At 45.8% G+C, this 27635-nt stretch overlaps 1 protein-coding gene across 1 annotated transcript in view; it reads left to right on the top strand.

The window, feature by feature from the left end:
* The window catches only part of DMTN (dematin actin binding protein), a 110418-nt gene that overhangs the window by 35058 nt on the left and 47725 nt on the right, over positions 1–27635 (top strand). Inside the window, exons 2-3 of the mRNA XM_063931821.1 lie at positions 20259–20309; positions 26892–26950. Of these exons, the coding sequence (XP_063787891.1) occupies positions 26933–26950 (18 nt within the window). The 5' untranslated portion in view covers positions 20259–20309; positions 26892–26932. The remainder of the gene's footprint in view (positions 1–20258; positions 20310–26891; positions 26951–27635) is intronic.

Raw genomic sequence — 27635 nt, 5'->3', positions numbered from 1 at the left:
TATTATGTGGGGTGTGAAAAAACTGCCTGTAGTTTTTCCTGAATCAGATAAATTAAATGAAGTGTGTGATCCCCGATAGAAAATTAAAGGCGCTCACACGCTTATCAAAACAAGTGGCGTTACCGTCTCCAGATACGGCCGCCCTCAAGGAGCCAGCTAATAGGAGGCTGGAAAATATCCTAAAAAGTATATACACACATACTGGTGTTATACTGCGACCAGCGATCGCCTCAGCCTGGATGTGCAGCGCTGGGGTGGCTTGGTCGGATTCCCTGACTGAAAATATTGATACCCTTGACAGGGACAGTATTTTATTGACTATAGAGCATTTAAAGGATGCATTTCTATATATGCGAGATGCACAGAGGGATATTTGCACTCTGACATCAAGAGTAAGTGCGATGTCCATGTCTGCCAGGAGATGTTTATGGACACGACAGTGGTCAGGTGATGCAGATTCCAAACGACAGTATTGCCGTATAAAGGGGAGGAGTTATTTGGGGTCGGTCCATCGGACCTGGTGGCCACGGCAACAGCTGGAAAATCCACCTTTTTACCCCAAGTCATATCTCAGCAGAAAAAGACACCGTCTTTTCAGCCTCAGTCCTTTCGTCCCCATAAGGGCAAGCGGGCAAAAGGCCTGTCATATCTGCCCAGGGGTAGAGGAACGGAAGAAGACTGCAGCAGGCAGCCCCTTCCCAGGAACAGAAGCCCTCCACCGCTTCTGCCAAGTCCTCAGCATGACGCTGGGGCCGTACAAGCGGACTCAGGTGCGGTGGGGGGGTCGTCTCAAGAGTTTCAGCGCGCAGTGGGCAGGGGTACAGATTGGAAATTCGAGACGTCTCCCCCTCGCAGGTTCCTGAAATCTGCTTTACCAACGTCTCCCTCCGACAGGGAGGCAGTATTGGAAACAATTCACAAGCTGTATTCCCAGCAGGTGATAATCAAAGTACCCCTCCTACAACAAGGAAAGGGGTATTATTCCACACTATTTGTGGTACTGAAGCCAGACGGCTCGGTGAGATTTATTCTAAATCTGAAATCTTTGAACACTTACATACAAAGGTTCAAATCAAGATGGAGTCACTCAGAGCAGTGATAGCGAACCAGGAAGAAGGGGACTATATGGTGTCCCTGGACATCAAGGATGCTTACCTCCATGTCCCAAATTGCCCTTCTCACCAAGGGTACCTCAGGTTCGTGGTACAGAACTGTCACTATCAGTTTCAGACGCTGCCGTTTGGATTGTCCACGGCACCCCGGGTCTTTACCAAGGTAATGGCCGAAATGATGATTCTTCTTCAAAGAAAAGGCGTCTTAATTATCCCTTACTTGGACGATCTCCTGATAAGGGCAAGGTCCAGAGAACAGTTGGAGGTCGGAGTAGCACTATCTCAAGTAGTTCTACGACAGCACGGGTGGATTCTAAATATTCCAAAATCGCAGCTGATTCCGACGACACGTCTGCTGTTACTAGGGATGATTCTGGACACAGTCCAGAAAAAGGTGTTTCTCCCGGAGGAGAAAGCCTGGGAGTTATCCGAGCTAGTTAGGAACCTCCTAGAACCAGGCCAAGTGTCAGTGCATCAATGCACAAGAGTCCTGGGAAAAATGGTGGCTTCTTACGAAGCGATTCCATTCGGCAGATTTCACGAAAGAATTTTTCAGTGGGATCTGCTGGACGAATGGTCCGGATCGCATCTTCAGATGCATCAGCGGATAATCCTGTCTCCAAGGACAAGGGTGTCTCTTCTGTGGTGGCTGCAGAGTGCTCATCTACTAGAGGGCAGCAGATTCGGCATTCAGGACTGGGTCCTGGTGACCACGGATGCCAGCCTGAGAGGCTGGGGAGCAGTCACACAGGGAAGAAATTTCCAAGGAGTGTAGTCAAGTCTGGAGACTTCTCTCCACATAAATATACTGGAGCTAAGGGCAATTTATAATGCTCTGAGCCTAGGAAGACCTCTGCTTCAAAGTCAACCGGTGCTGATCCAGTCGGACAATATCACGGCAGTCGCCCACGTAAACAGACAGGGCGGCACAAGAAGCAGGAGGGCAATGGCAGAAGCTGCAAGGATTCTTCGCTGGGCGGAAAATCATGTGATAGCACTGTCAGCAGTGTTCATTCCGGGAGTGGACAACTGGGAAGCAGACTTCCTCAGCAGGCACGACCTCCACCCGGGAGAGTGGGGACTTCACACGGAAGTCTTCCACATGATTGTGAATCATTGGGAAAAACCAAAGGTGGACATGATGGCGTCCCGCCTGAACAAAAAACTGGACAGGTATTGCGCCAGGTCAAGAGACCCTCAGGCAATAGCTGTGGACGTTCTGGTAACACCGTGGGTGTACCAGTCGGTGTATGTGTTCCCTCCTCTGCTTCTCATACCTAAGGTACTGAGAATTATAAGACGTAGAGGAGTAAGAACTATACTCGTGGCTCCGGATTGGCCAAGAAGGACTTGGTACCCGGAACTTCAAGAGATGCTCACAGAGGACTCAGGGCCTCTGCCGCTAAGAAGGGACTTGCTTCAGCAAGTACCATGTCTGTTCCAAGACTTACCGCGGCTGCGTTTGACGGCATGGCGGTTGAACGCCGGATCCTAAGGGAAAAAGGCATTCCGGAAGAGGTCATTCCTACCCTGGTCAAAGCCAGGAAGGAGGTGACCGCACAACATTATCACCACATGGGGCGAAAATATGTTGCGTGGTGTGAGGCCAGGAAGGCCCCACGAAGAAATTTCAACTCGGTCGATTCCTGCATTTCCTGCAAACAGGAGTGTCTATGGGCCTCAAATTGGGGTCCATTAAGGTTCAAATTTCGGCCCTGTCGATTTTCTTCCAGAAAGAATTGGCTTCAGTTCCTGAAGTCCAGAAGTTTGTCAAGGGAGTACTGCATATACAACCCCCTTTTGTGCCTCCAGTGGCACTGTGGGATCTCAACGTAGTTCTGGGATTCCTCAAATCACATTGGTGTAAACCGCTCAAATCTGTGGATTTGAAATATCTCACATGGAAAGTGACCATGATGTTGGCCCTGGCCTCGGCCAGGCGAGTGTCAGAATTGGCGGCTTTGTCTCACAAAAGCCCATATCTGATTGTCCATTCGGACAGGGCAGAGCTGCGGACTCGTCCCCAGTTTCTCCCTAAGGTGGTGTCAGCGTTTCACCTGAACCAGCTTATTGTGGTACCTGCGGATACTAGGGACTTGGAGGACTCCATCCCTCATGTACTTTTCTTTCTCTTACTTAAACCATCTTCTACTCCCTTTGATGGCACCAAATCCCATCATTTTCTACTTCCCTGATACTTATTTCAGTGTTGTCTGCTGATGCAGCAATGTTTATATACCCTGTACTTGTCCTATATTGTCTTGAACTGTGAGTCACTGTTCTGCTTATTTGTGTATGTACTCTGTAATTGGTTGCTGCAGATCCCTTGTGGCGTCATATAAATAAAGTCTACTAATAATGATAATATTGATAATGTACCAAATTAATAACATCAAAGCACTGTAGAAAATACATCATAGCTCTGTGCAGTATAAGGAACCTGATCTTAAGCCCCCCCCCCTGTTATCGCATCCCTAACTGTACCCGTTATCTGCCTACGTATTTCTTCTTCACCCCTGATCCGCAGCAACTCCCTGACTTCCTCATCACTCCAGTTTGCCATAGCTAATGAGGTCCAAAGGAGTGCAGAACTAGGTCCAAAAGAGTGCAGAACTGGTCCAAAGGAGTGCAGATTACTTTCCAACACTTGTGCTCACAGTGCACAGTAGCGGATCTTGCCACGGGCAAGCAGGACTTTTGCCCGGGGCGCCGCCTTCCGGAGGGCGCCGCACCGTGGCAAGATCCGCCACTGCTGCCCGCTGTGTCCCCCGTCCGCCTCCGCTGCCCGCTGTGTCCCCGCCTCCTGTGAAGGGAACTAGACGCGTAGCGTCTAGTTTCCCTTCGTGGAGTGTACCTTTGCTGAGCGGTGCGCGATGACGTCATCGCGCACCGCACAGCAAAAGGTCCTCTCCATGAAGGGAAACTAGACGCTACGCGTCTAGTTTCCCTTCGTGGAGAGGACTTTTTGCTGTGCGGTGCGCGATGACGTCATCGCGCACCGCTCAGCAGTCAAGCGGCGCTAGTAATGTACAGGGGGCGTGACTGACCACGCCCCCTGTATTAGGCCACGCCCCATTTCCTGTCCGGGGCGCCGAGCGGGCTTGAACCGGCCCTGACAGTGCAGTACAGTAAACAGGCCTCAGCTGACTGGAAACAATCAATCAGCGCTATTTCTTCAGAGGTGGGTCAAATATCCCGGGACTGTAGCTTTTTAGTGCACAATAATCCGGGCCCAACACGTGTTCAACCCATACTTGCCTACCCTCCCGGAATGGGCGGGAGGCTCCCAAAATTCGGGTGACCCTCCCCCCCCCCCCCCCCCCCCGGAAGAGCAGGCAAGTCTCACGATTTCAGGGGTCACTCCCTGCCCGGCCGCACACTTAGCGAGTAAAGTGAGCGGTCCAGGCAGGCGGTGACGCGATTCTTGTTGAATCGCGTCATCATAGCCACACCCCCTGCTGTATAATGCCAGTAATAGCGGCATTACACAGTGGGGCGGGGCTTACATGACGCGTCCAGCAGCCACGCCCCCGTTCCACCTCTGGCCCGCCTCCCGTTCCGCCTCTGGCCCACCCCCTCAGAACGTCACCACACTGCCCGCCTGCCCTGCTGAGCCGACCGGCTGCTCTCTCCCGGAGAGAGCAGACCAAAAGTCGGTAAGTATGGTTCAACACTTCTTTTAACCCGGGTTGAAATACCGGGTTGGACATCCCGGGATATTCAGTTTGGCGCTTTCACACCGCACCTCGACCCGGGTCGACTCGGCAACAACCCGGTAAAAAGCTGTGTTATTTTGGCGATGTGAAAGGGGTAATAGACTCACATATCCCCCTCTGTACAAGTGTCATACTCTCACATATACCCCTCAGTACAAGTGTCATACTGGCTTTCTTCTGGCGACTCGACTATGCAGCCCATTTTTCTTCAAATGCCTCCTTATTGTGCATCTTGAAACAACCACGCCACTTTTTTTCAGAGAGTCCTGTATTTCACCTGAAGTTATTTGTGGATTTTTCTTTGCATCCCGAGCAATTTTCCTGGCAGTTGTGGCTGAAATTTTTGTTGTTCTACCTGACCGTGATTTGGTTTCCACAGAATCCCTCATTTTCCACTTCTTAATTAGAGTTTGAACACTGCTGATTGGCATTCTCAATTGCTTGGATATCTTTTTATATCCCTTTCCTGTTTTATACAGTTCAATTACCTTTTCCCGCAGATCCTTTGACAATTCTTTTGCTTTCCCCATGACTCAGAATCCAGGATCGTCAGTGCAGCACTGGATGAAAGATGCAAGGGTCTTTCAGGAGTCCAGAAACTCACTGACCTTTTATACACACACACTGATACAAGCAAACAGATCACAGTTGAGGATGGTTACCTTTAGTAGCCATTCAAATCCGTTTGTGTCAACTTGTCTGCATCAGGAGTTAAAGTGGGCCGGAACGGGGCGGAACTGCGTTCCGTCACTTATAATTGGAGGCGGAACCTTGTTCAGGCACTGCAATTATCTAATAAAGGCACCGGCGGAAACTGCGGCCACCTGAAGGAGGAGGCCGGCGTCTCTCTTGCAGCGCTGGTGTGCGCCGCTGCTGCTACAGACCGCCTCCTCCAGTCCCCCTCCATTGCCTCCAGTAGCTGCGGTGCCGGGCATGAGAGTGCGTCTGTCTCTATTGAGTCCGGCCACATGAAGCAGAACACAGAGCAGCCCGAGATTCTGTACTGCAGTGCAGCGGACTCACTAGCCACAAGGTTGTGCAGGCAATCAGTATGTGTGTGAGGCATTCAGTGTGTTTGTGTGTGTATGTATGTGTGACATCAAGTGTGCGTGTGTAGCATCCAACGTGTGTGTGCACCTAGTGTGTGTTTGTGTATGTGGCATCTGGGGTGTGTGGTATCCAGTGTGTGTGTGTGTGTGTGTGTGTATGTGGCACCCAGTATGTGTGTACATAATTCGTCACCCAGTGTGCTTGTGTATGTGTGTGGCACCCAGTGTGTGTGGGGTGGGGGAGGGATCAAGTATGTGTGTGGGACCCAGTGTGTGTGTGGGGTGGGGGAGGCATCAAGTGTGTGAGTGGCACCCAGTGTGTATGTGGCACCCAGTGTGTGTGTGTGTGTGGGGGGGGGGGGGGGAGGTGGAGGCATCAAGTGTGTGTGTGGCACCCAGTGTGTGTGTGTGTGGGGTGGGGAAGGCACCCAGTGTGTGTGTGGGGGGGGGAGGCACCCAGTGTGTGTGTGTGTGTGTGTGTGTGTGTGTGTGTGTGTGTGTGGCACCCAGTGTGTGTGTGTGTGTGTGTGTGTGTGTGTGTGTGGCACCCAGTGTGTGTGTGTGTGTGTGTGTGTGTGTGTGTGTGTGTGGCACCCAGTGTGTGTGTGTGTGTGTGTGTGTGTGTGTGTGTGTGGCACCCAGTGTGAGTGTGTGTGTGTGTGTGTGTGTGTGTGTGTGTGTGTGTGGCACCCAGTGTGTGTGTGTGTGTGTGTGTGTGTGTGTGTGTGTGTGTGTGTGTGTGTGTGTGTGGCACCCAGTGTGTGTGTGTGTGTGTGTGTGTGTGTGTGTGTGTGTGTGTGTGTGTGTGTCTGTGTGTGTGGCACCCAGTGTGTGTAGTGTGTGTGTCTGTGTGTATGTGACATCCAGTGTGTGTGTGGGGGTTGGGGAGGCATCAAGTGTGTGTGTGTGTGTGTGTGTGTGTGTGTGTGTGTGTGGCACCCAGTGTGTGTGTCTTTATGTATGTGGCATCCAGTGTGCGTGTGTGTGTGCAGCATCCAACGTGTGTGTGCACCTAGTGTGTGTTTGTGTATGTGGCATCTGGTGTGTGTGGTATCCAGTGTGTGTGTGTGTGTGTGTGTGTGTGTGTGTGTGTGTGGCACCCAGTGTGTGTGTGTGTGTGTGTGTGTGTGTGTGTGTGTGTGTGTGTGTGGCACCCAGTGTGTGTGTGTGTCACCCAGTGTGTGTGTGTGTGTGTGTGCGTGTGTCACCCAGTGTGTGTGTGTTTGTGTGGCACCCAGTGTGTGTGTGTGTGTGTGTGGCACCCAGTGTGTGTGTGTGTGTGTGTGTGTGTGTGTGTGTGTGTGTGTGTGTGTGTCACCCAGTGTGTGAATGTGTGGAACCCAGTGTGTGTGTGTGTGTGTGTGGCACCCAGTGTGTGTGTCTGTATGTATGTGACATCCAGTGTGTGTGTGTGTGTGTGTGTGTGTGTGTGTGTGTGTGTGGCACCCAGTGTGTGTGTCTTTATGTATGTAGCATCCAGCGTGTGTGTGTGTGTGTGTGTGTGTGTGTGTGTTGCACTCTGTGTGGGGGGTGGGGCATCCAGTGTGTGTGTGTGTGTGTGTGTGTGTGTGTGTGGTACCCAGTGTGTGTTTCACACACTGAGCAAATCATCTTTTCTTATTAAGAATGCCCGCCAGGTGGACATGAAGGGGAGGGGCTAGGGTGTGGCTTCAATGAGGGCGTGGCTGGGGGGTGAGTTCCACCACCTCCCTTGTACCACTTTAAGCACTGGTGTGCATGTTATCAGGCTAAAATCTCCAGGGTATGCAAACTTTTGATCAGGGTCATTTGGGTAGTTTCTGTTGTCATTATGATTTAAAAAGAGTAAACACAGTTGTTTGACAATAAATGACTTCACCCAACCACTAACCATGAGTGAAAGAAAAGTTTGTGAGTTATCATTCATATTCTCTAACAAATAGCCAGAAAATCACAAATTCTGCTAGGGTATGTAAACTTATGAGCACAACTGTACATAAGCACACATACATACAGTACCTACAAATACATACAGTACATTCAGAATACATATATGGTGGTAGTGGCCCTCTAGTTACCCTTCCACCAGGGGCCGGGAGGCGGAAGCAGCAGACTGGCGGTCCTGTGAGGAGAGAGGGAGCTGCTGCTGAGCACGCGCAGCCAGCAGCTTCCCCCGGACTTTCGCTGTGCAGAGAGCTACGTAGCTGCTGCTCCACGATCGCGGCTTTTGCTGAGACGGAGACACTGCTATCTCCGTCTCAAGAATTAAACATGTGGTTCATCAGGGGGGGTTTCCAGGTACTCGGAAACCCCCCCTGCGTGCGCTACTGCTCACATATCCCCCTCTGTACAAGTTTCATACTCTCACATATACCCCTCAGTACAAGTGTCATACTCTCACATACCCCCCTCTGTACAAGTTTCATACTCTCACATATACCCCTCTGTACAAGTGTCATACTCTCACTTATAGCCCTCTGTACAAGATGTTTTCACAATGATGGAATATCCAGTGGTGATATATAGGAAAATAAAAAATCACAAAATAGTGTAATGCTGTATAAAAATTCAGTTACACCCAATTGGTGTGTTTCAGGGGAAGAAGGTGATGTAGAAATAGTCCCAATCCAATTAAAGATTTTCTCCCTTCTCCACGTTAACACCAGAAGTAGTGATGAATGTAACACTTGACCAGGATGCTTACATGAATGCTTACTTGTAAACAACAGATGCGAAGCTTATAAAGGTTTCTTTTGTCTTCTATGTAGTCCTCACCAAATATATTGTGGACTGGTGTCTCATAACATATGTGTATAAAACCAGAGATTGACCATATTAAAATCCAAAACTATTTATTTAAAATGACATACATATATGGGACAATACAACCATACCATAAAGATGTTAGACAGGTATTCCACTGAAAGATATAACCCGAGTATGAATACACAGTGGGTACAGGAATATGGAATAGGTTGTTTGACCGATATAACAGCATTGCCTTCTACGCGTTTCAACGCTCTGTGGCGTCTTTATCAAGTTGACAGCAGTGTGATAAACACTGATATCTCAGGATAGTTCACAGTTGGTTTGTCTGTAAGGATGCGTTTTTGCTACCCTGCGATCAGATAGTCGCCGCTAGGGAGGCCAATCCCGGGCCGTTTTTTTAAATCCTGGGTATCGGGATTGAAAAATTATCAATCCCAGGATTGGGTTGAAGATTTTAAAATTAAAATCTTAATTGCCCCCACCCCCTTCCCGTACTCGCCCAGCCGACAGAACTACACACCATCCTCTGGGAGTGCGGTCAGGTTAATTCGCTGAAGGCAGTGGGCGGTGAAGTGCGATTCGGGCAGCACGGGCAGCTGGCGTCAGACTGCGCAGCATGCCCTCTGACTTCAAGTCACACTGCTGAGTGCGCACAGCTGGGGGCAGGGGCAGCTGGGAGGAGGGAGCTGGGCAGCGTCTGAGCCTCCTGAGGACGCTCAACGCTGCCTGGCATTGAAAAAACAAGGTGGTTTTCTAATCCTGAAATCCCCGGGATTAGGCCTAAATCCTGGGATCCCGCCAATCCTGATCCCGGGATTGGCCACCCTAGTCGCCGCCTACAGGAGGAGTGTATAATCCCTGTGCAAGTGTGCAATCGCTTGTGTTGCAGAGCTGCACAAAAATCAGTTTGTGTAGTCTCTGCGCAGCCCAGGACTTACTTTTCCAGTGCGATGAGAACAGACTGATTGGGGCCGGAGCTGACGTCAGACACCCTCCCTGAAAACGCTTGAGCCCGTCTGCGTTTTTCCGGGCACTCCCTGAAAACGGCCAGTTGCCACCCACAAACGGCCTCTTCCTGTCAATCTCCTTGCGAACGCCCGTGCAAATGGATTATTTACACCATCCTGTTGCAGGCCGCCGACGCCCGCTGCAGCCGTGCAACGCGCCGACGCAGTGCGGTGAATACGCATGCGCAGTTCGGATCTGATCGCTCACTGTGCGAAAATGCACAGCAGCGATCAGATCTGAATTAACCCCTTTCACTGCTGTGCTCAGTGGCGAAAATACAGGGTTTAGCTTGTTGGAGCAGCTGTCCCGGCATGACTACATTAATAAATAGTTCCCAAAAAACATTCCTAATCCCTGCTATAAGGATTGTTAATTTTTGGGGCCACATTGCCACTAATAATAAACAGACCCCTTAGTATAGATGCTTGTAGCTGGTAGTTAGAGATTCATTCTTGTTTGTAGCTTAGTAACTATTGAGGTGTGAAATCTTCTATGCATATAATATTATTGTCTGCCCCAGGGAGACGCAGTTTGTCCCATCAGAATATTTCTTTCGTCATTCTCCTCCTGAGGACTGCCAAGGTTGTTTCCTGTGCTCTCGTCTACTCCTCCCTCCTGCTATCTCCAGTCTCTCCATCTAATTCTCTCCCATGCTGACCTCTACTGCTTTCTCTTTCTCTTCCTCCTTCACTTTTCCATCTGTTGCACTTTCTACCCGCACCACTGTCCATGTCTCGCTCATTGTCTGCCTTTCTCTCCATCTAATCAGAAGAGACACCCTATGCTCCTTATGCATCCCCTCCCTGGCCAGGACAGTTCTTGCAGAGCGTTGCCTCTGAGTGCAGGGAGGGGCACTGTGAGACCGCCTGGAATTCTGCAAACAGAGACGAAACCCTACAAATAGACTGCTGCACCTGCAGGAGACACCAAACAACCTGACTAAGGTGCATGCTCACAGCGGAGGGGGGATTGGGTCTGGTGTAGGAATAGTCACATGGAGAGCAGTGACAGAACGGTGGGTGTAAGGAGGGGGCAGTATAGCTGGGGTGCTGGAGGGTTACAGGACTGATAGGATATAATTGTGAGCTATATGTGCAAGAATAAGAAAGGGGACAGTGACATGATGGAGATTAATTTGTGTTATGTTTGTGTCTGGGGGGGGGGGGGGGTTATGTCTAAATGCATGTGGGAATATGACAGTGACACTGCAGTGTGTGCAGGGGTCTGTCACTCTGTGCATGTTATAGAGCTGGACTAGACCCTGCTGGAAGGGCAGTGTATGGTGTGTCTATAGGGTATGGTGTGCCGTGTCTATAGTGTATGGTGTGTTGTGTATATAGTGTATGGTGTGTCTATAGTGTATGGTGTGTCGTGTCTATAGTGTATGGTGTGTTGTGTCTATAGTGTATGGTGTGTCTATAGTGTATGGTGTGTCTATAGTGTATGATGTGTCTATAGTGTATGGTGTGTCTATAGTGTATGGTGTGTCTATAGTGTATGATGTGTCTAGTGTATGGTGTGTCTGCAGTGTATGGTGTGTCTATAGTGTATGGTGTGTCTGCAGTGTATGGTGTGTCTATAGTGTATGGTGTGTCTGCAGTGTATGGTGTGTCTATAGTGTATGGTGTGTCTATAGTGTATGGTGTGTCGTGTCTATACTGTATGGTGTGTTGTGTCTATAGTGTATGGTCGTCTATGGTGTATGGTGTGTCTGCAGTGTATGGTGTGTCTATAGTGTATGATGTGTCTATAGTGTATGGTGTGTCTATAGTGTATGATGTGTCTGCAGTGTATGATGTGTCTATAGTGTATGGTGTGTCTATAGTGTATGGTGTGTCTATAGTGTATGATGTGTCTATAGTGTGATGTGTCTATAGTGTATGGTGTGTCTATAGTGTATGGTGTGTCTGCAGTGTATGGTGTGTCTATAGTGTATGATGTGTCTGCAGTGTATGGTGTTTCTGCATTGTATGGTGTGTCTATAGTGTATGATGTGTCTATAGTGTATGATGTGTCTGCAGTGTATGGTGTGTCTGCAGTGTATGATGTGTCTATAGTGTATGGTGTGTCTATAATGTATGATGTGTCTATAGTGTATGATGTGTCTATAGTGTATGGTGTGTCTATAGTGTATGGTGTGTCGTGTCTATAGTGTATGGTGTGTCGTGTCTATAGTGTATGGTGTGTCGTGTCTATAGTGTATGGTGTGTCTATAGTGTATGGTGTGTCTGCAGTGTATGGTGTGTCTATAGTGTATGATGTGTCTGCAGTGTATGGTGTGTCTGCAGTGTATGGTGTGTCTATAGTGTATGGTGTGTCTATAGTGTATGGTGTGTCTATAATGTATGATGTGTCTATAGTGTATGATGTGTCTATAGTGTATGGTGTGTCTATAGTGTATGGTGTGTCGTGTCTATAGTGTATGGTGTGTCGTGTCTATAGTGTATGGTGTGTCGTGTCTATAGTGTATGGTGTGTCTATAGTGTATGGTGTGTCTGCAGTGTATGGTGTGTCTATAGTGTATGATGTGTCTGCAGTGTATGGTGTGTCTGCAGTGTATGGTGTGTCTATAGTGTATGGTGTGTCTATAGTGTATGGTGTGTCTATAATGTATGATGTGTCTATAATGTATGATGTGGCTGCAGTGTATGGTGTGTCTATAGTGTATGATGTGTCTGCAGTGTATGGTGTGTCTATAGTGTATGGTGTGTTGTGTCTATAGTGTATGGTCGTCTATGGTGTATGGTGTGTCTGCAGTGTATGGTGTGTCTATAGTGTATGATGTGTCTATAGTGTATGGTGTGTCTATAGTGTATGATGTGTCTGCAGTGTATGATGTGTCTATAGTGTATGGTGTGTCTATAGTGTATGGTGTGTCTATAGTGTATGATGTGTCTATAGTGTGATGTGTCTATAGTGTATGGTGTGTCTATAGTGTATGGTGTGTCTGCAGTGTATGGTGTGTCTATAGTGTATGATGTGTCTGCAGTGTATGGTGTTTCTGCATTGTATGGTGTGTCTATAGTGTATGATGTGTCTATAGTGTATGATGTGTCTGCAGTGTATGGTGTGTCTGCAGTGTATGATGTGTCTATAGTGTATGGTGTGTCTATAATGTATGATGTGTCTATAGTGTATGATGTGTCTATAGTGTATGGTGTGTCTATAGTGTATGGTGTGTCGTGTCTATAGTGTATGGTGTGTCGTGTCTATAGTGTATGGTGTGTCGTGTCTATAGTGTATGGTGTGTCTATAGTGTATGGTGTGTCTGCAGTGTATGGTGTGTCTATAGTGTATGATGTGTCTGCAGTGTATGGTGTGTCTGCAGTGTATGGTGTGTCTATAGTGTATGGTGTGTCTATAGTGTATGGTGTGTCTATAATGTATGATGTGTCTATAATGTATGATGTGGCTGCAGTGTATGGTGTGTCTATAGTGTATGATGTGTCTGCAGTGTATGGTGTGTCTATAGTGTATGGTGTGTCTATAGTGTATGGTGTGTCTATAATGTATGGTGTGTCTATAATGTATGATGTGGCTGCAGTGTATGGTGTGTCTATAGTGTATGATGTGTCTATAGTGTATGGTGTGTCTATAATGTATGGTGTGTCTATAATGTATGATGTGGCTGCAGTGTATGGTGTGTCTATAGTGTATGGTGTGTCTATAGTGTATGGTGTGTCTATAATGTATGGTGTGTCTATAATGTATGATGTGGCTGCAGTGTATGGTGTGTCTATAGTGTATGATGTGTCTGCAGTGTATGGTGTGTCTATAGTGTATGGTGTGTCTATAGTGTATGGTGTATGATGTGTCTATAGTGTATGGTGTGTCTGCAGTGTATGGTGTGTCTATAGTGTATGGTGTGTCTATAGTGTATGACGTGTCTGCAGTGTATGGTGTTTCTATAGTGTATGGTGTGTCTATAGTGTATGACGTGTCTGCAGTGTATGGTGTGTCTATACTATAGTGTGTGATGTGTCTGCAGTGTATGGTGTGTCTGCAGTGTATGGTGTGACTACTATAGTGTATGATGTGTCTGCAGTGTATGGTGTGTCTGCAGTGTATGGTGTGTCTATAGTGTATGGTGTGTCTATAGTGTATGACGTGTCTGCAGTGTATGGTGTTTCTATAGTGTATGGTGTGTCTATAGTGTATGACGTGTCTGCAGTGTATGGTGTTTCTATAGTGTATGGTGTGTCTATAGTGTATGACGTGTCTGCAGTGTATGGTGTGTCTATACTATAGTGTGTGATGTGTCTGCAGTGTATGGTGTGTCTGCAGTGTATGGTGTGACTACTATAGTGTATGATGTGTCTGCAGTGTATGGTGTGTCTGCAGTGTATGGTGTGTCTATAATGTATGGTGTGTCTATAGTGTATGGTGTGTCTGTGTGAAGTCAGTGCTGAAGAGAATAATGGGAGTGTGAGACAGGAGAAATACACCTATAGGCAATGTACTATGGGGGTAATTCTGAGTTGATCGCAGCAGGAACTTTGTTAGCAGTTGGGCAAAACCATGTGCACTGCAGGGGGGGCAGATATAACATGTGCAGAGAGAGTTAGATTTGGGTGGGTTATTTTGTTTCTGTGCAGGGTAAATACTGCCTGCTTTATTTTTACACTGTAATTTAGATTTCAGTTTGAATACACTCCACCCAAATCTAACTCTCTCTGCACATGTTACATCTGCTCCTCCTGCAGTGCATCATGGTTTTGCCCAACTGCTAAAAAATTTGCTGCTGCGATCAACTCAGAATTAGGCCCCATGTGTATTGTGGCAGGACAATATCGCTAGCAGTGACAATGCTATTTTTTTCTGTGTCTGTAATAATTATATACAGCTGGTGATATAGGTATCTACAGTCTACTGTACAATATTGTGTATTTATTTTGATTCACGGAACCTGTGGCCTCATTCCATGTTAATTATTAATAACGGATTTCCTGCACATATTATTAACCCTTCTTTTACCACAACTTTCCATAATACTTTATATATTTACCAACAAAACTACTGCACGTTACTCATTTACCACTTTGTGCCAGGGGTGGGCATAGCAGTGGGAAAGTATCATGGTTGTGACTAACAGAGCGTTACGCCATTAACTCTTTATCAACAAACCACCTCAGAGAACCACAGATGGCTGGGCTGATAGGCTTCACTACCAGGTAATGTGCTGGGTGAGGCACAGCATGCTGTGCGAGATAAGGGACCCAGCAACCTGCGTGTACACATGTTCAGCGGGCGGCCTATAGTCCATTCCATGTACAGGCGCCAAACACATGTAGATGCCTTATTTATCATACAGGAAGTTACCTGGCTTGTGTCTATTTATTCAGCATGATGTTTCTCTGGTCTGTATCTCAGTATATAGGGCGCAGTCCCCAGTGTATATATCCATACTTGTCTACTTTTGAAAAAGCACTTCAGGGAGATGTGAAAGTAACACCTATCAGCGCGAACATGTACTGCTACATCTGAGAGGCGTGTCATAAAAATGACATATCCAAATGTAAATGAGTCCCAAAGTTAGTAAGATCTACTTGTTGAAGAAAAGACACTGATATTTTTCAGCATTTGTTCACGTATTGAGCCGGATGTACTAAGCGGAAAATGCGGTAAACTCCCTGTTTACCGCATTTTCCTGATGTATTAACCCCCAACCGGCAGGTCAGCGCCGCGGCGGGGTACGCCAGCTTTAGCTGGCGATAGTCCATAGAAGCCTATGGGTTTCTCTCCGCTGCGCTGTGTGAGGGATCCGATCGGATCCCTCCCAGCATGCCCTGCGGCCGCCCCCGTCACCCCGCGCATGCGCAGACTGACTCCTGGGGCCGAATCCCGGAAGTCAGGCTGCCGCTGCGCATCGCGGAGGACAGCTCTTATCGGAAGAGCTGTCCTCCGCAATGCTGATCGCATATGTTAGTACATATGCGATTAGCATTGTGGCGCAGGGCGGCGATGTACATTAGTACATCCCGCCCATTGTGTTTTACAAAAGGTTCCATATACTGTAAGTGCCATCAGAAACCTTATTTAAAAAGCCTGTAGACATAGGGGTATATTCAATTGAAGTCGGACATTCATTTTGTCGGAATGGATCCGACCTGACCTATTCAATGGACATCTCAATTCGACTTTTACAAAAGCTCTCCCCTGTCCCTCCTGTCTCACAGCCGCCGCTCCGTCCCCCGTCACAGCCGCCGCTGCTCCCCGTCTCCCCCTCTCTCACAGCCACCGCTGCTCCCCGTCTCCCCCTCTCTCACAGCCGCCGCTCACGGCAGCGTCCACCCGGCACCAGCAAGCGAGGTCTCGCTTGCTGGAGCCGGGTGGACGCTGCTGTGATCGGCGGCTGTCCTCCAGCGCTGCTCACCCCGTCCCCACCTCGGCTCTCCTCGTCTCTGGCGCTGCAGTCCCCATCTCAGTTCAACTTTTTTTAAAGTCGAACTGAGATGGTCGAAAAGGGGGCCAAAACCTGTCAGTTTTGGCCCCGTTTTCGACACAAGCACGTGGATCGGCAGCTATACCGCCGATCCACGTGCTTTTCGTCAAGTCGAATTCCATGACTTGTCGAATAGGACTGAATAGGTCGAATCACGATTCGACCTTAAAAAGTCGAAAACTGACGTCTTTTCGACAGATGGCAGTTTTCGACACCAGTTGAATACACCCCATAGAGATCATTGTGCCTTATAATAACCAATGCAGGGAAATGGTTCTGATGATCCCATCTGAATGTATTTATCTAATTTATTCCCCCCCCCCCCCCCCCCCCCCCCAATAATGTAACAACTACATAATGGGGGTAAGGTGCAATCAGGGAGATTGCTGGTCTACTCAGGGGGGAGTCATTGCTACTATTTTAGGGAGTCTCCTGCAAAATGTGGGAGGGTTGGCAACTATCTCATTTATACAATAGAATGTATCTCTGGTCTGTATCTCAGTATATAGGACGCAGTCCCCAGTGTATACATCACATTTATACCATAGGATGTATCTCTGGTCTGTATCTCAGTATATAGGGCGCAGTCCCCAGTGTATATATCTCATACCATAGGATGTATCTCTGGTCTGTATCACAGTATATAGGACGCAGTCCCCAGTGTATATATCTCATTTATACAATAGGATGTATCTCTGGTCTGTATCTCAGTATATAGGACGCAGTCCCCAGTGTATATATCTCATTTATACAATAGGATGTATCTCTGGTCTGTATCTCAGTATATAGGATGCAGTCTCCAGTGTATATATCTCATTTATACTGTACCATAGGGTGTATCTCTGGTCAGTATATCAGTATACAGGACGCAGTCCCCAATGTATATATCTCATTTATACCATAGGATGTATCTCTGGTCTGTATCTCAGTATATAGGATGCAGTCCCCAGTGTATATATCTCCATACCCTCCAATTGTACCTTTTTGGCAGGTACAGTACGATTTTTGTCTCTCCAAACTTCCATTGAAAGTATAGGAAAATGGGCGGGCCACACCCCCTTTACCGTGGCCACACCCCCTTTTCGAATTTGTACCGATTTTTGTGTGTAAAATATTGGAGGCAGGGGCGTAGCCAAAACTTTGTGGGCCCCATAGCAACATTTTGAAGCGGGCCCCTCCGTGTCCCATTGCTTCTAGAGAGACACCTCTCTGCAGCAGTTGTTCATTTTATACCCCATAATAGTGTTCTAGTTCATTTATTAAACCATAGTAGTGCCTAAAATAATCTTATACCCATAGTAGTGCCCTAGTTTATTTTATGAAGCATAGTAGTGACATATGTCAAATTATGTTACATTGTACACATTATGCAACACAGTACACAGTTCATATTATGCCACACTATAGTGCCTCCACTTTATATTGTGCCACATTACAGTGCCCAAGTGTACATTATGTAACATTATAATCCCTTCCAGTTCATTTTATATTACAATGAGCAGGTCCAGGGGCATACCTATATATATTGTAGGAGCCCAAGGCAAGAGTTTGTAAGGCCCCCTATGTACCTCCCAATGGTGAAAAATGTATATAAAACATGTAACTTTGACAGAGAACATGGGCCCCATAGCAGCTGCACTATCTGCACCTATGGTAGCTACGCCCATGGTTGGAGGGTATGTATCTAATTTATACCACAGGGTGTATCTCTGGTCTGTATCTCAGTATATAAGACGCAGCCCCTAATATATATATCTCATGTAAACAATAGGATGTATCTCTGGTCTGTATCTCAGTATATCCACTTAACTGACGATTTTTCCCTTCAAAAGCATTAAAAACATTGGTTTTTAAACTTTATTTTATTTAATAAAGTTGAAAAAGTATTTTTTTAAATATTTAAACATATTATGTACATCTGCAGAATGGATCTCCTCATCAAAAACGGGGGGACAGGGTGGGACGACGCATGCCAGTTAAGTGGTTAAAGGACACAGTCCCCAGTGTATATATCTCATTTATACAACAGGATGTATCTCTGATCTGTATCTCAGTATATAGGACGCAGTCTCCAGTGTATATATCTCATTTATACAACAGGATGTATCTCTGATCTGTATCTCAGTATATAGGACGCAGTCTCCAGTGTATATATCTCATTTATACAATAGGATGTATCTCTGGTCAGTATATCAGTATATAGGACACAGTCCCCAGTGTATATATCTCATTTATACAACAGGATGTATCTCTGATCTGTATCTCAGTTTATAGGACACAGTCTCCAGTGTACTGTATTTATCTCATTTTTGGGTGGTGATGGGACGGGACGGACTAGTCACGTCATAAGGCCCCGCCCCCTTACAGTACAGAGCCTGTGACCTCATTCCATATTAATTATCAATATCGGATTTACGGGAGACGTGACTAAAGTGACATAATGAAAATAATAGATAACGGTGACAGTGAGGGGAGGAATGACAGATAGCAGGAGCGCAGTGAGAATGAAGTGTAGCTGGTGTGAGAATGCAGCACCTGTGTTACTGAATGACCTCTTGCTCTCTTTCCATGTATCAGTCTGAGTATACTTCCCCCTGCGCACACTCACTTCCCTTCCCAGGGCCAGACCTTACAGGACACACTCTGCTTCCTCTCACACGGTATAGGACAATGTAGTCAGTGAGGAGGGGGAGAGCTGGAGGCCAGCATATAGACACACTGAGGAGTAATAGGAGATGTTGACCTGATACAGAGTTGGACGCTATGCTGGGTTACGCAGTTCAGCGATGTTTCTCGTACTGGCATGTGTTAGATTCGCAGTGCGCACGTGCAGCAATAGATTAGCGATGGCAGACACACAGTGACGATTTATACACAAGCATACTTCCCTACTCTCCCGAAACCTGTGTGAGACTTCAGATATTTTGGGTAGTCTCCCGGAAATGTGGGTGCCTCTCCCGCATCCCACCGCTTTCCTAGTGAAGTGGGGAGAATACGGACATAGATACTGTAATTCCGCTGTCCATCAGGGGAAGGTAGGGGGGATGGGGCGGTAATCATGTAATATTGAACTTATGTCGCCTATACTTATAAATATCCCCCCTTATTTAGATTTGGGCAAAACACAACTCCTGCCTTTTTTTTTTGTTCCCCCGCAAGTTGCGTCTTATTCAACTGCACATGCACAGAATCCTGACACATCGGTTTCCATGGTGACTGAGATGCATTTTGGGTTGAAGGGGATGTAGGCGGGGCCAAAGTACAATAAGGACATGTGCGCGCAACATGTGTCTCATGCTGATATGAAATGCACTTGTAGGGAAGCAAATAATGTGCAGGTGCTCGCCTCCCGGTGAAACATTCACATTGATAATGATGATGACAATTGATGGTCACTTTCTAAATGAATCATAATCCCTCACACTTCTGCTGATATTAGAATTATGTGGCTGCTGCAATCTATTTGCAGTATTACAGTGATATTAGCATTTGTGTAATGATTTCTTCTATTTTAATATTCCATTGTAAATGTAACTTTACTAGTTATGAACAACACTGAGTCTGAGCCAAATTCAGATCTCAAAGGATCTGTGTCGCATGATGCAAAGTACCGATGTTCAGTCTTCTGTGCATGTGCCAGAGCCGTACTGCGCATTTGCGGAACTGCGCACTTGCAATTTAGACACAAATTCCATCCAACTGTAGATGAGGCTCATTATAGAGCACACATACCATTTGGTACCTGTGATATAGAGGTATAGATAAATGTGGGTCCTCTCTGTAACTGACAATAAGAGATTGGAATGTGATGGAGCATTGTGTTTCCTGTATATCTCACATATACTTACTGGCTGCTTTAATGACTGACTGTAGAAATGTAACACTAGCGGAAGTTATTTTGCTAAATGTATTCTCTGGCAAATTTACAGTCATTCTTTATAAATATATCCAAAATATCTGGTGTTTTTAATGTTAATAAATATTTAGAAATGAATGTGTTGGTGACTTTATGCTGAAGCTGAACAGGGTCACAATTTGAAACTAATACTAACAGCAAGAAAGGTTGTTTTAGGCAGAATTACACAAAATGAACCACCAAATAATAGATATTTGATCTTACATGAATGTGTTATGATTAGTTCTCTGTCATCCAATAAAAGTGATTTGTTTATTCTTCCTACAGAGACGGAGCAGAACCTAAGAGGTCACGTGATGCAGAGCAACGCACAGACTGGTGAGAACTGCAGAGCATCTTGCATTTGAGCAGAGGCACTGAGCTTACATTTTAGCTGCTGCATACAAATTTTCAGCTGTGAATGCATTTGCATACATCTCAGAATCATGCCCATTATTATTACAAACTAAAACTAAATTAAAGCATTTGTCACATAACAACAAACACATGATCATATTTCAAAACATTTTGAGGTGCTTCAATTAGCCCCGATTATTTACCAGGTGTGAAAAAGGGTGGTATCCTCTGGCTTTAAAAGTCTGTTCAGTTAGAGTCCCTTTCTCTTGCCTTGTAAATGACCTGTTAATGGACATTCACACATAGAATCCGGGATAAATTCCTGGACCTATGTAGTAACATGGTCGCGGCAACCGAAAATAAAATATTTATGGGGGGGGGCGGGGTTTCTTTTCGGGTCTCTTCAGACCGAAAAAGAAATCCCTGTTAAGTGCAGCAGTCTAAAAGAATAGCCCCGGGGGATCAATTGGAGCCCCAGGCTACCACCCTTTTTCACACCGGTAAATTATCGGGGCTAATTGAATTCCCCCCTTAGAGATCTCAAATTAACACACTGTACTACTCTCACTGTACTTATAATAAGTGTACAGTATAACTTACTTAGAACAATGTATGTCAATACTAAATGATCCAATATTCAATATTCTAAGGTAATGACTATCATTATCCAGACCATATTATAATGAAATTTATTACAGTCTATAATATAATACCCAGGTACAATTATATTGATACATTGAGCACACTGTAAAGTGCGCGAGTGGTAAACCATAGACATGTATCTATATCCTCATCTCCTACTGCATATGGTGATCTTATCTGCCTGCTCCAAATGGATTTATAGTTAATAAGCCTACACAATGCCTACTTATAAGAAGAGACATTTGTAGGCTAACTGCATTACCAGCTGCCCCTTACCCACTCCTCACACCCCAGGCCATCTATCTTCTTGCTTCTTTGCCTTTCTGAGTTATCTTATCCACACATTCTTTAAGTACTGACCCAAAATATACATACAGTAGCCCAGGAAACAGCAAGTGCACAAGCGAGATGGCAGTACTATTAATGCAATGCATAACATCAAACCTGAATGCCTGCTCTGCCTGTAGGACAACAGTTATAGAACAAAACTGGGCAAAAACAGACAGACATAGAGGTAGGATGGCCCTGCTCGCAAGCTTACAATCTATAGGGAAATAGGCATTGATACACAAGGATAGATGCTACCTATTGCATAATGGTCCACCAGATTGCTAGATTCTTAATGGGTTGAATGATATGATCACCCAGCAATGTTGGAAGACAAAATAAGTGAGGTTATGTGGACTGTATAGAGAGGATGTAATTAGATAGGGAAGCATTGAAGGTTATGTGGTTGGGTCTGGAATGTGATAGGTTTGTCTGAAGAGGAACGTTTAAAGGTTTGGAGACTAGAGGTGAGTCTTATTGTGCATGGGAGGGCATTCCACAGAGTTGGGGAAGCCCGGATAAAGTCCTGTGATTTTGAGTGGGAATAAGTAATGCGTGTGGATGAGAGACGTAGATCTTGAGCGGAGAGGTCTGGTATGGAGATATTTTGAGATGAGTGAGGAGATGTATGATGGTGCAGTTTTGTTAATGGCTTTGTATGTAAGTAAAAGTATTTTATATTTAACACGGTAGAATACTGGTAGCCAATGGAGGGACTGACAGAGCGGATCAGCAGACAAAAAACGTCTAGCAAGGAAGATTAGCCTCGCAGCTGCATTTAAAATGGATTGTAGTGGTGAGAGAAGACCAGTAAGGAGACTATTACAATAATCAATGCGGGAGATAATGAGTGCATGGATTAGAGTTATTGCAGTGTCTTGTGTAAGATAAGGGCGGATTTTGGATATGTTTTTTAGGTGCATGTAACATGATTTAGAGACAGATTGAATGTGTGGAACAAAAGACAGTTCAGAGTCAAGGATGACACCTAAGCAGCGAGCTTGTGGGGTAGGGTGGATAGTCACATTGTCAACAGTTATGGAGATATCAGGTTGGTAACTACTCTTGGCTGGCGGGAAAATAATTAATTCTGTTTTGGAAATGTTGAGTTTGAGGTGGCGAGATGACATCCAAGATAAAATGGCAGACAGGCATTCAGTGACACGAACCAATACAGATGGTGATAAATCTGGGGAGGATAGGTAGATTTGAGTATCACCAGCATATAAATGATAATGAAATCCGAAGGAGCTGATTAGTTTACCAAGAGATGAGGTATAGATTGAGAAAAGCAGAAGACCTAAGACTGAGCCTTGTGGTACTCCAACTGATAGAGGTAGAGAAGAGGAGGTAGAAACAGAGAAGTGAACACTGAAAGAGCAATTAGATAGGTAGGATGAGAACCAAGTAAGAGCTGAGAGTTGTCAACAGTGTCAAAAGCAGCAGAGATATCTAGAAGAATAAGACGTGTGTAATGGCCTTTCGATCTAGCAGTGACCAGATCATTCACTACTTTGGTCAGTGCCGTCTCTGTGGAGTGTTGGGGACGATAGCCTGACTGAAGTTGGTCCAGTAAGTTGTGGGAGTTAAGAAAGTGGGGTGCTTGGGATGCAGGACAGTTCATCCTCAGATGTCCGATTTTCCCACAGCCGTAGCACTTCTTCTCCAGTCGTGGCACCGATGATCTCTGATCACTTGCAGGGACTCTGCGGTGCGGTTGCTGGCCAAGAGCACCAGGGTTGGAGGATGCTTGTCTTTGGGGGTGATGAGCTGAAGAGGGGTGTCCCCCTGATGGTACAGTCTTTTGGGGCTGGCTGCTGGTTGGGCGCTTCTGCCACTGTGGCCGAATTGCCACATACTTGTCGGCTAACTGGGCAGCCATCTTTAAGCTGGGTGGCTCCCGGTCTAGCACCCATTCCTTCACTTCTGGGGCGCACCTGCGGTAGAACTGCTCCCTGCAGATCAGGTCGATCAGTGCGTCCCATGTAGTGGCTTCAGAATCCTTCACCCACTTCACCACGTACTGCCGCAGCTGGGTGGTGAACCTGAATGCCTGCTCTGCCTGGAGGACAACAGTTATAGAACAAAACTGGGCAAAAACAGACAGACATAGAGGTAGGAAGGCCCTGCTCGCAAGCTTACAATCTATAGGGAAATAGGCATTGATACACAAGGATAGATGCTACCTATTGCATAATGGTCCACCAGATTGCTAGATTCTTAGTGGGTTGTATGATATGATCACCCAGCAATGTTGGAAGACAAAATATGTGAGGTTATGTGGACTGTACAGAGAGGATGTAATTAGATAGGGAAGCATTGAAGGTTATGTGGGTGGGTCTGGAATGTAAGTTGTGGGAGTTAAGAAAGTGTGTAAGGCGATGTGGCCGGAGAGAGCCCTCCGCCACATGGTTAATGGCGGCCATGGCACTGAAGGGGTTAATCCTCAGCTGCCAGGCACCATTTGGACAATAGGCGCTTGTCGTCACTGTTAAACGTACTTACGGCGCTGGTCGCGGACTGTTTAAAAATATGTTTAATGATGTGTTTTAACATGTCATATGTAGTGCTCTGTGCACAATTGTAGGATTGCATGTTTAAATGTCTTTATATTTAAGATGTGGTCACCTGTATTTTAAAGGGAAAAATGCACTTACTATATCTGAATAAGCATCTCCTATCTTCTGGGAATAGGAAGTGGCATGCTAATCGCCTCTGCTAGCAGAGGTGTGAATGACAAAACCCTTTTGATGTGCATGGCAGGTAATGGCTGTGAGTGTCAGATTGGGTTGGGAACCTGTATTTATATATGTAGCTGGTTTCATTGATATACGAATTCTGAATGGTAGATGCAGGAAGGAATAACATTTGTTTGGGAAATAAAATACAAACCGTATTTGAAGCTATGTGATAAATTTATCAATAGTGAATGTTAAACTGATACCAAACGTTGTCTGTGTGACAGGAAGGAGGATATTGCTTCATGCACTTATCTCCTGTTGAAATGTAATTATTTATTTGTATTTTGTAAGATATCCTGATTGGATAGAAAGGACTCAGGGGGGACATGACCCCTTGTTGTACTGTGTGGAAAATTGACATAAAAAGGAGGCCTGCGAGCATCCAGAGTGTATTATACCATTTTCTTTCTACTGTAACATCTTGCTGTATTGCTGAGTTCTTTTCAGAACTATTTGTTGGCATTAAAACATCATCCGCCTCAAGAAGTCTGCTTCATCTTGTGACCTACAGGGCTATGCGAAACCTAGTCCCGTTCACCGGCTGTCCAGGGGGAACCAGCGTCTCCAAGTTCCGCCTTCCGCCAGCTACTGGTAGAGGCACATGCAGAGCAGAACCGTGGTTCCAAACGCCACGGCAGGTTAGGAGTTAGGAGTTTGGTGGTGGCAGCATAAACCCGCCCACTGCGCAGTGGGTGGAGTCAGTAACAGGCGGTTACTGATGGTAAGCGGGAATCCCCTGTGTGGCCAGGTCCCGTGTGACCTAAAAATCCATTCTGTGTACTGGGGACGGGACGCGAAAGCGGTGAGGGCTTTTCGTACGGGACCGTCCGGTCACAGGCGAGTGTAGGCAAGTCTCTCAAGTAGCTTGGAGAGACATGGTAGTTGAGAAATGGGACGGTAGTTAGAGAGAGTGTTTGGGTCAGAATTGTGTTTTTCTTTCAGAATGGGAGTAATCACTGCATGCTTAAACAGAGAAGGAAAGATACCAGTAGAGAGAGAGAGAGATTACAGATTTTAGTTAAGGTTGGGATAACTGACTTGTAAGGGTACAGGATCAAGAGGAAAGGTAGTGGAATAGGAGGATGAAAAGAGTGTTGATAGTTCATCTTCACTTGTGGGATCAAATGAAGAGAAAGTGCCAGAGGGTTCAGCTAGGGAATTGAGCAAGTCACTGGCTGAGTTAGAGCATACCATTTCATCTCAGTTTTAGCAATCTTATCCTTGAAGTAGGAAGCAAGTTCTTGTGCACAGATAGTAGCTGGTTGGGGAGGTGAGGGAGGGTAAAGAAGTGATATAAATGTATTAAAAAGTCGCTTGAGGTTGGTGGCATTAGAAGAGATGAGAGATTGGAAATATGTTTGTTTGGCAGTGTCCAGGGCCTGACGATAGGAGTGGTACGTGGTCTTATATGTGAGAAAGTCACTTGGATTCTGAGATTTACGCCACTGACGTTCTACTTTTACGTGACAGTTTTTGTAGGTGTCTTGTTGATTTAGAGTGCCACGGTTGCCATCTAAGCCTACGTGGCGTGTGATGGGTAGCTGGAACCACTTCATCAAGGGCACGCTCTAGAGTCTGGTGCAGGTGGGATACAGCAGTCTCAGGTGTGGTAAATGTAGAAATTGGTGAGAGCAGTTGTTGCAGAGAAGTGAAAAGTTGTTGAAAATTTATATTGTTAGTTTTTCTGCAGGTTAGTGGAGGCTTTCTTGTTTATAGTGTCACAGAGTTTAGAGTAATGGAAGAGATTGGGCATGCTGGGATGTGTTCCAGAGCAGCTGGAGAGCCGCAGGTTGCAGACCCATGGCCTAGTTAGCTACAGCAGGAATTTACACAGCAGTCCCAGCCCAATGGGACTGCAGCCCCTAGTCAGGAATCACAGGAATGACTCTTTCCATCCCAGCTTTCCATCCAAGCTTTTAAATCCTTGTATTTCCTATACTTCCTCTATTAAATGTTAGACTTGCCAGCCACTGAGAGAACTCTGATGTGTCCAGGAGTGGACTCCGGAGAACAAGAAGGCAAGATGAGAACCCCAGGCATATGCAACATGGAATTAAAGCAATCCAATGCACTGAGGACAGCCTGGGTGGAGGAACATTTGGGGAACATAAGTCTAAAAGCAAAACTATGGAAAATACAAAGCTATTGTTCCTTTATTCTAAAGTGGTGGTATCATGTCGGCTTGATCTTTATTAACGCTGCCCAAGCACCCCAGTTTGTCAAAGCAAGAGACTCTGATGTATCCGCCATTCAGCACTGCAGCACATAACATATTTTAAGGAACCAGAAGGAAACATGAGAGCAAGCGCAGCCTGGCTGCACATCAATGTACAGTATTCTGGCAGCGGTTTTATTCAGACATTACTGAGGATACAAGGAACATCCATGTAGTTTCGGCAACACGTGTAAAAACGTCAAACCGTTGCATTGTTGTTATGGAATGGATCTGGTCTTGGTGATTGCAGTGAATCGTAGCAGAGCTGAGAGGAGCTGGGTCTCCTTCAAAGGTTCCTACTGTTGCCGGCAATTTCTCGTTACGTCCCTGGTCAATTCCATAATACCATGTGACCCAGCTGCCAGACAGGCACCACTGAAGATCATTACTTAGCTGAGTTTTCTACAAATTATTGTTCTAAAAGCCAAGGATTAATTCAGATTATCAGTGCTAAATCCAGGGTAATATCTACATAATTACTCATGTAGCCTCTACTTGTTTATCTTCTGAGAAAATGTAAATCCCCCCACACTAACCCATAATGCTCTGCTGCATCCAGTTGTACATAAGCATATATTCAAACCGTATGCAGATAATCCACAAAACATATGAATTGATTGTATTGTTTATCAATTCTAGATCTCCGGTATACACACAGGACACTGACGCACGACAGCTGAATGGAAAAGCTGCCAAAGGTAATACACGGTTACACTTTCACGTATGTACGGTCGCATAAAGGAACTGATTTTTAAGAAAACATTTGTTATTTTGCTCTGTGTGTATTTAATTAGCTTTCATAAGACAATTTTAGCATATCTGGTGAAAAACCTGTGACTATATACCATTTATTTATTTATTTATTTATTTATTTATTTATTTATAACTAGCATTTTATTTGAACTTGACACTATTTTATATTTTTAATCTTCTTTGTCCACTTTTTATCTGTGGACCTTTATATGCTAGTCTTCTTACCATGTTGTATAAGGGTCACCAGGAAGCTGGAGAATCCAGATGAATGTCAGCTGATCTCTGGGAAAAAGAGCATACTCTAGGATAGCAGCAAAAGTGGGCCCGATAACCTTCAACATATAGGAGCCTCATTTCTCCAATGGTCAGGGAATAAAGGGAGCCCCCTAACCTCGCAGAAAAATGAGACCTGGAGACTTTGCCCTCCTATGGGAGTTTATATTCCTGGGGAATTATATTGATGAGGACCCAACATCTCCTGTACACAGAGCACTGTTCTGATGTTCTGCATCACACTTGAGTAAAGTGTGCACCTCAGGTTATCAATAAAGAAATGTAAAAAAAAAAGTCTGTACTTGAGGACATGCACCAACTCAGAGCAAAAAGTGATGATAGCGGCAGTATGATAGA

Source organism: Pseudophryne corroboree, chromosome 6, assembly GCF_028390025.1.
Source record: "Pseudophryne corroboree isolate aPseCor3 chromosome 6, aPseCor3.hap2, whole genome shotgun sequence".
NCBI classification, from domain to species: Eukaryota; Metazoa; Chordata; class Amphibia; order Anura; family Myobatrachidae; genus Pseudophryne; species Pseudophryne corroboree.
This window is presented reverse-complemented; position numbering and strand designations above follow the sequence as displayed.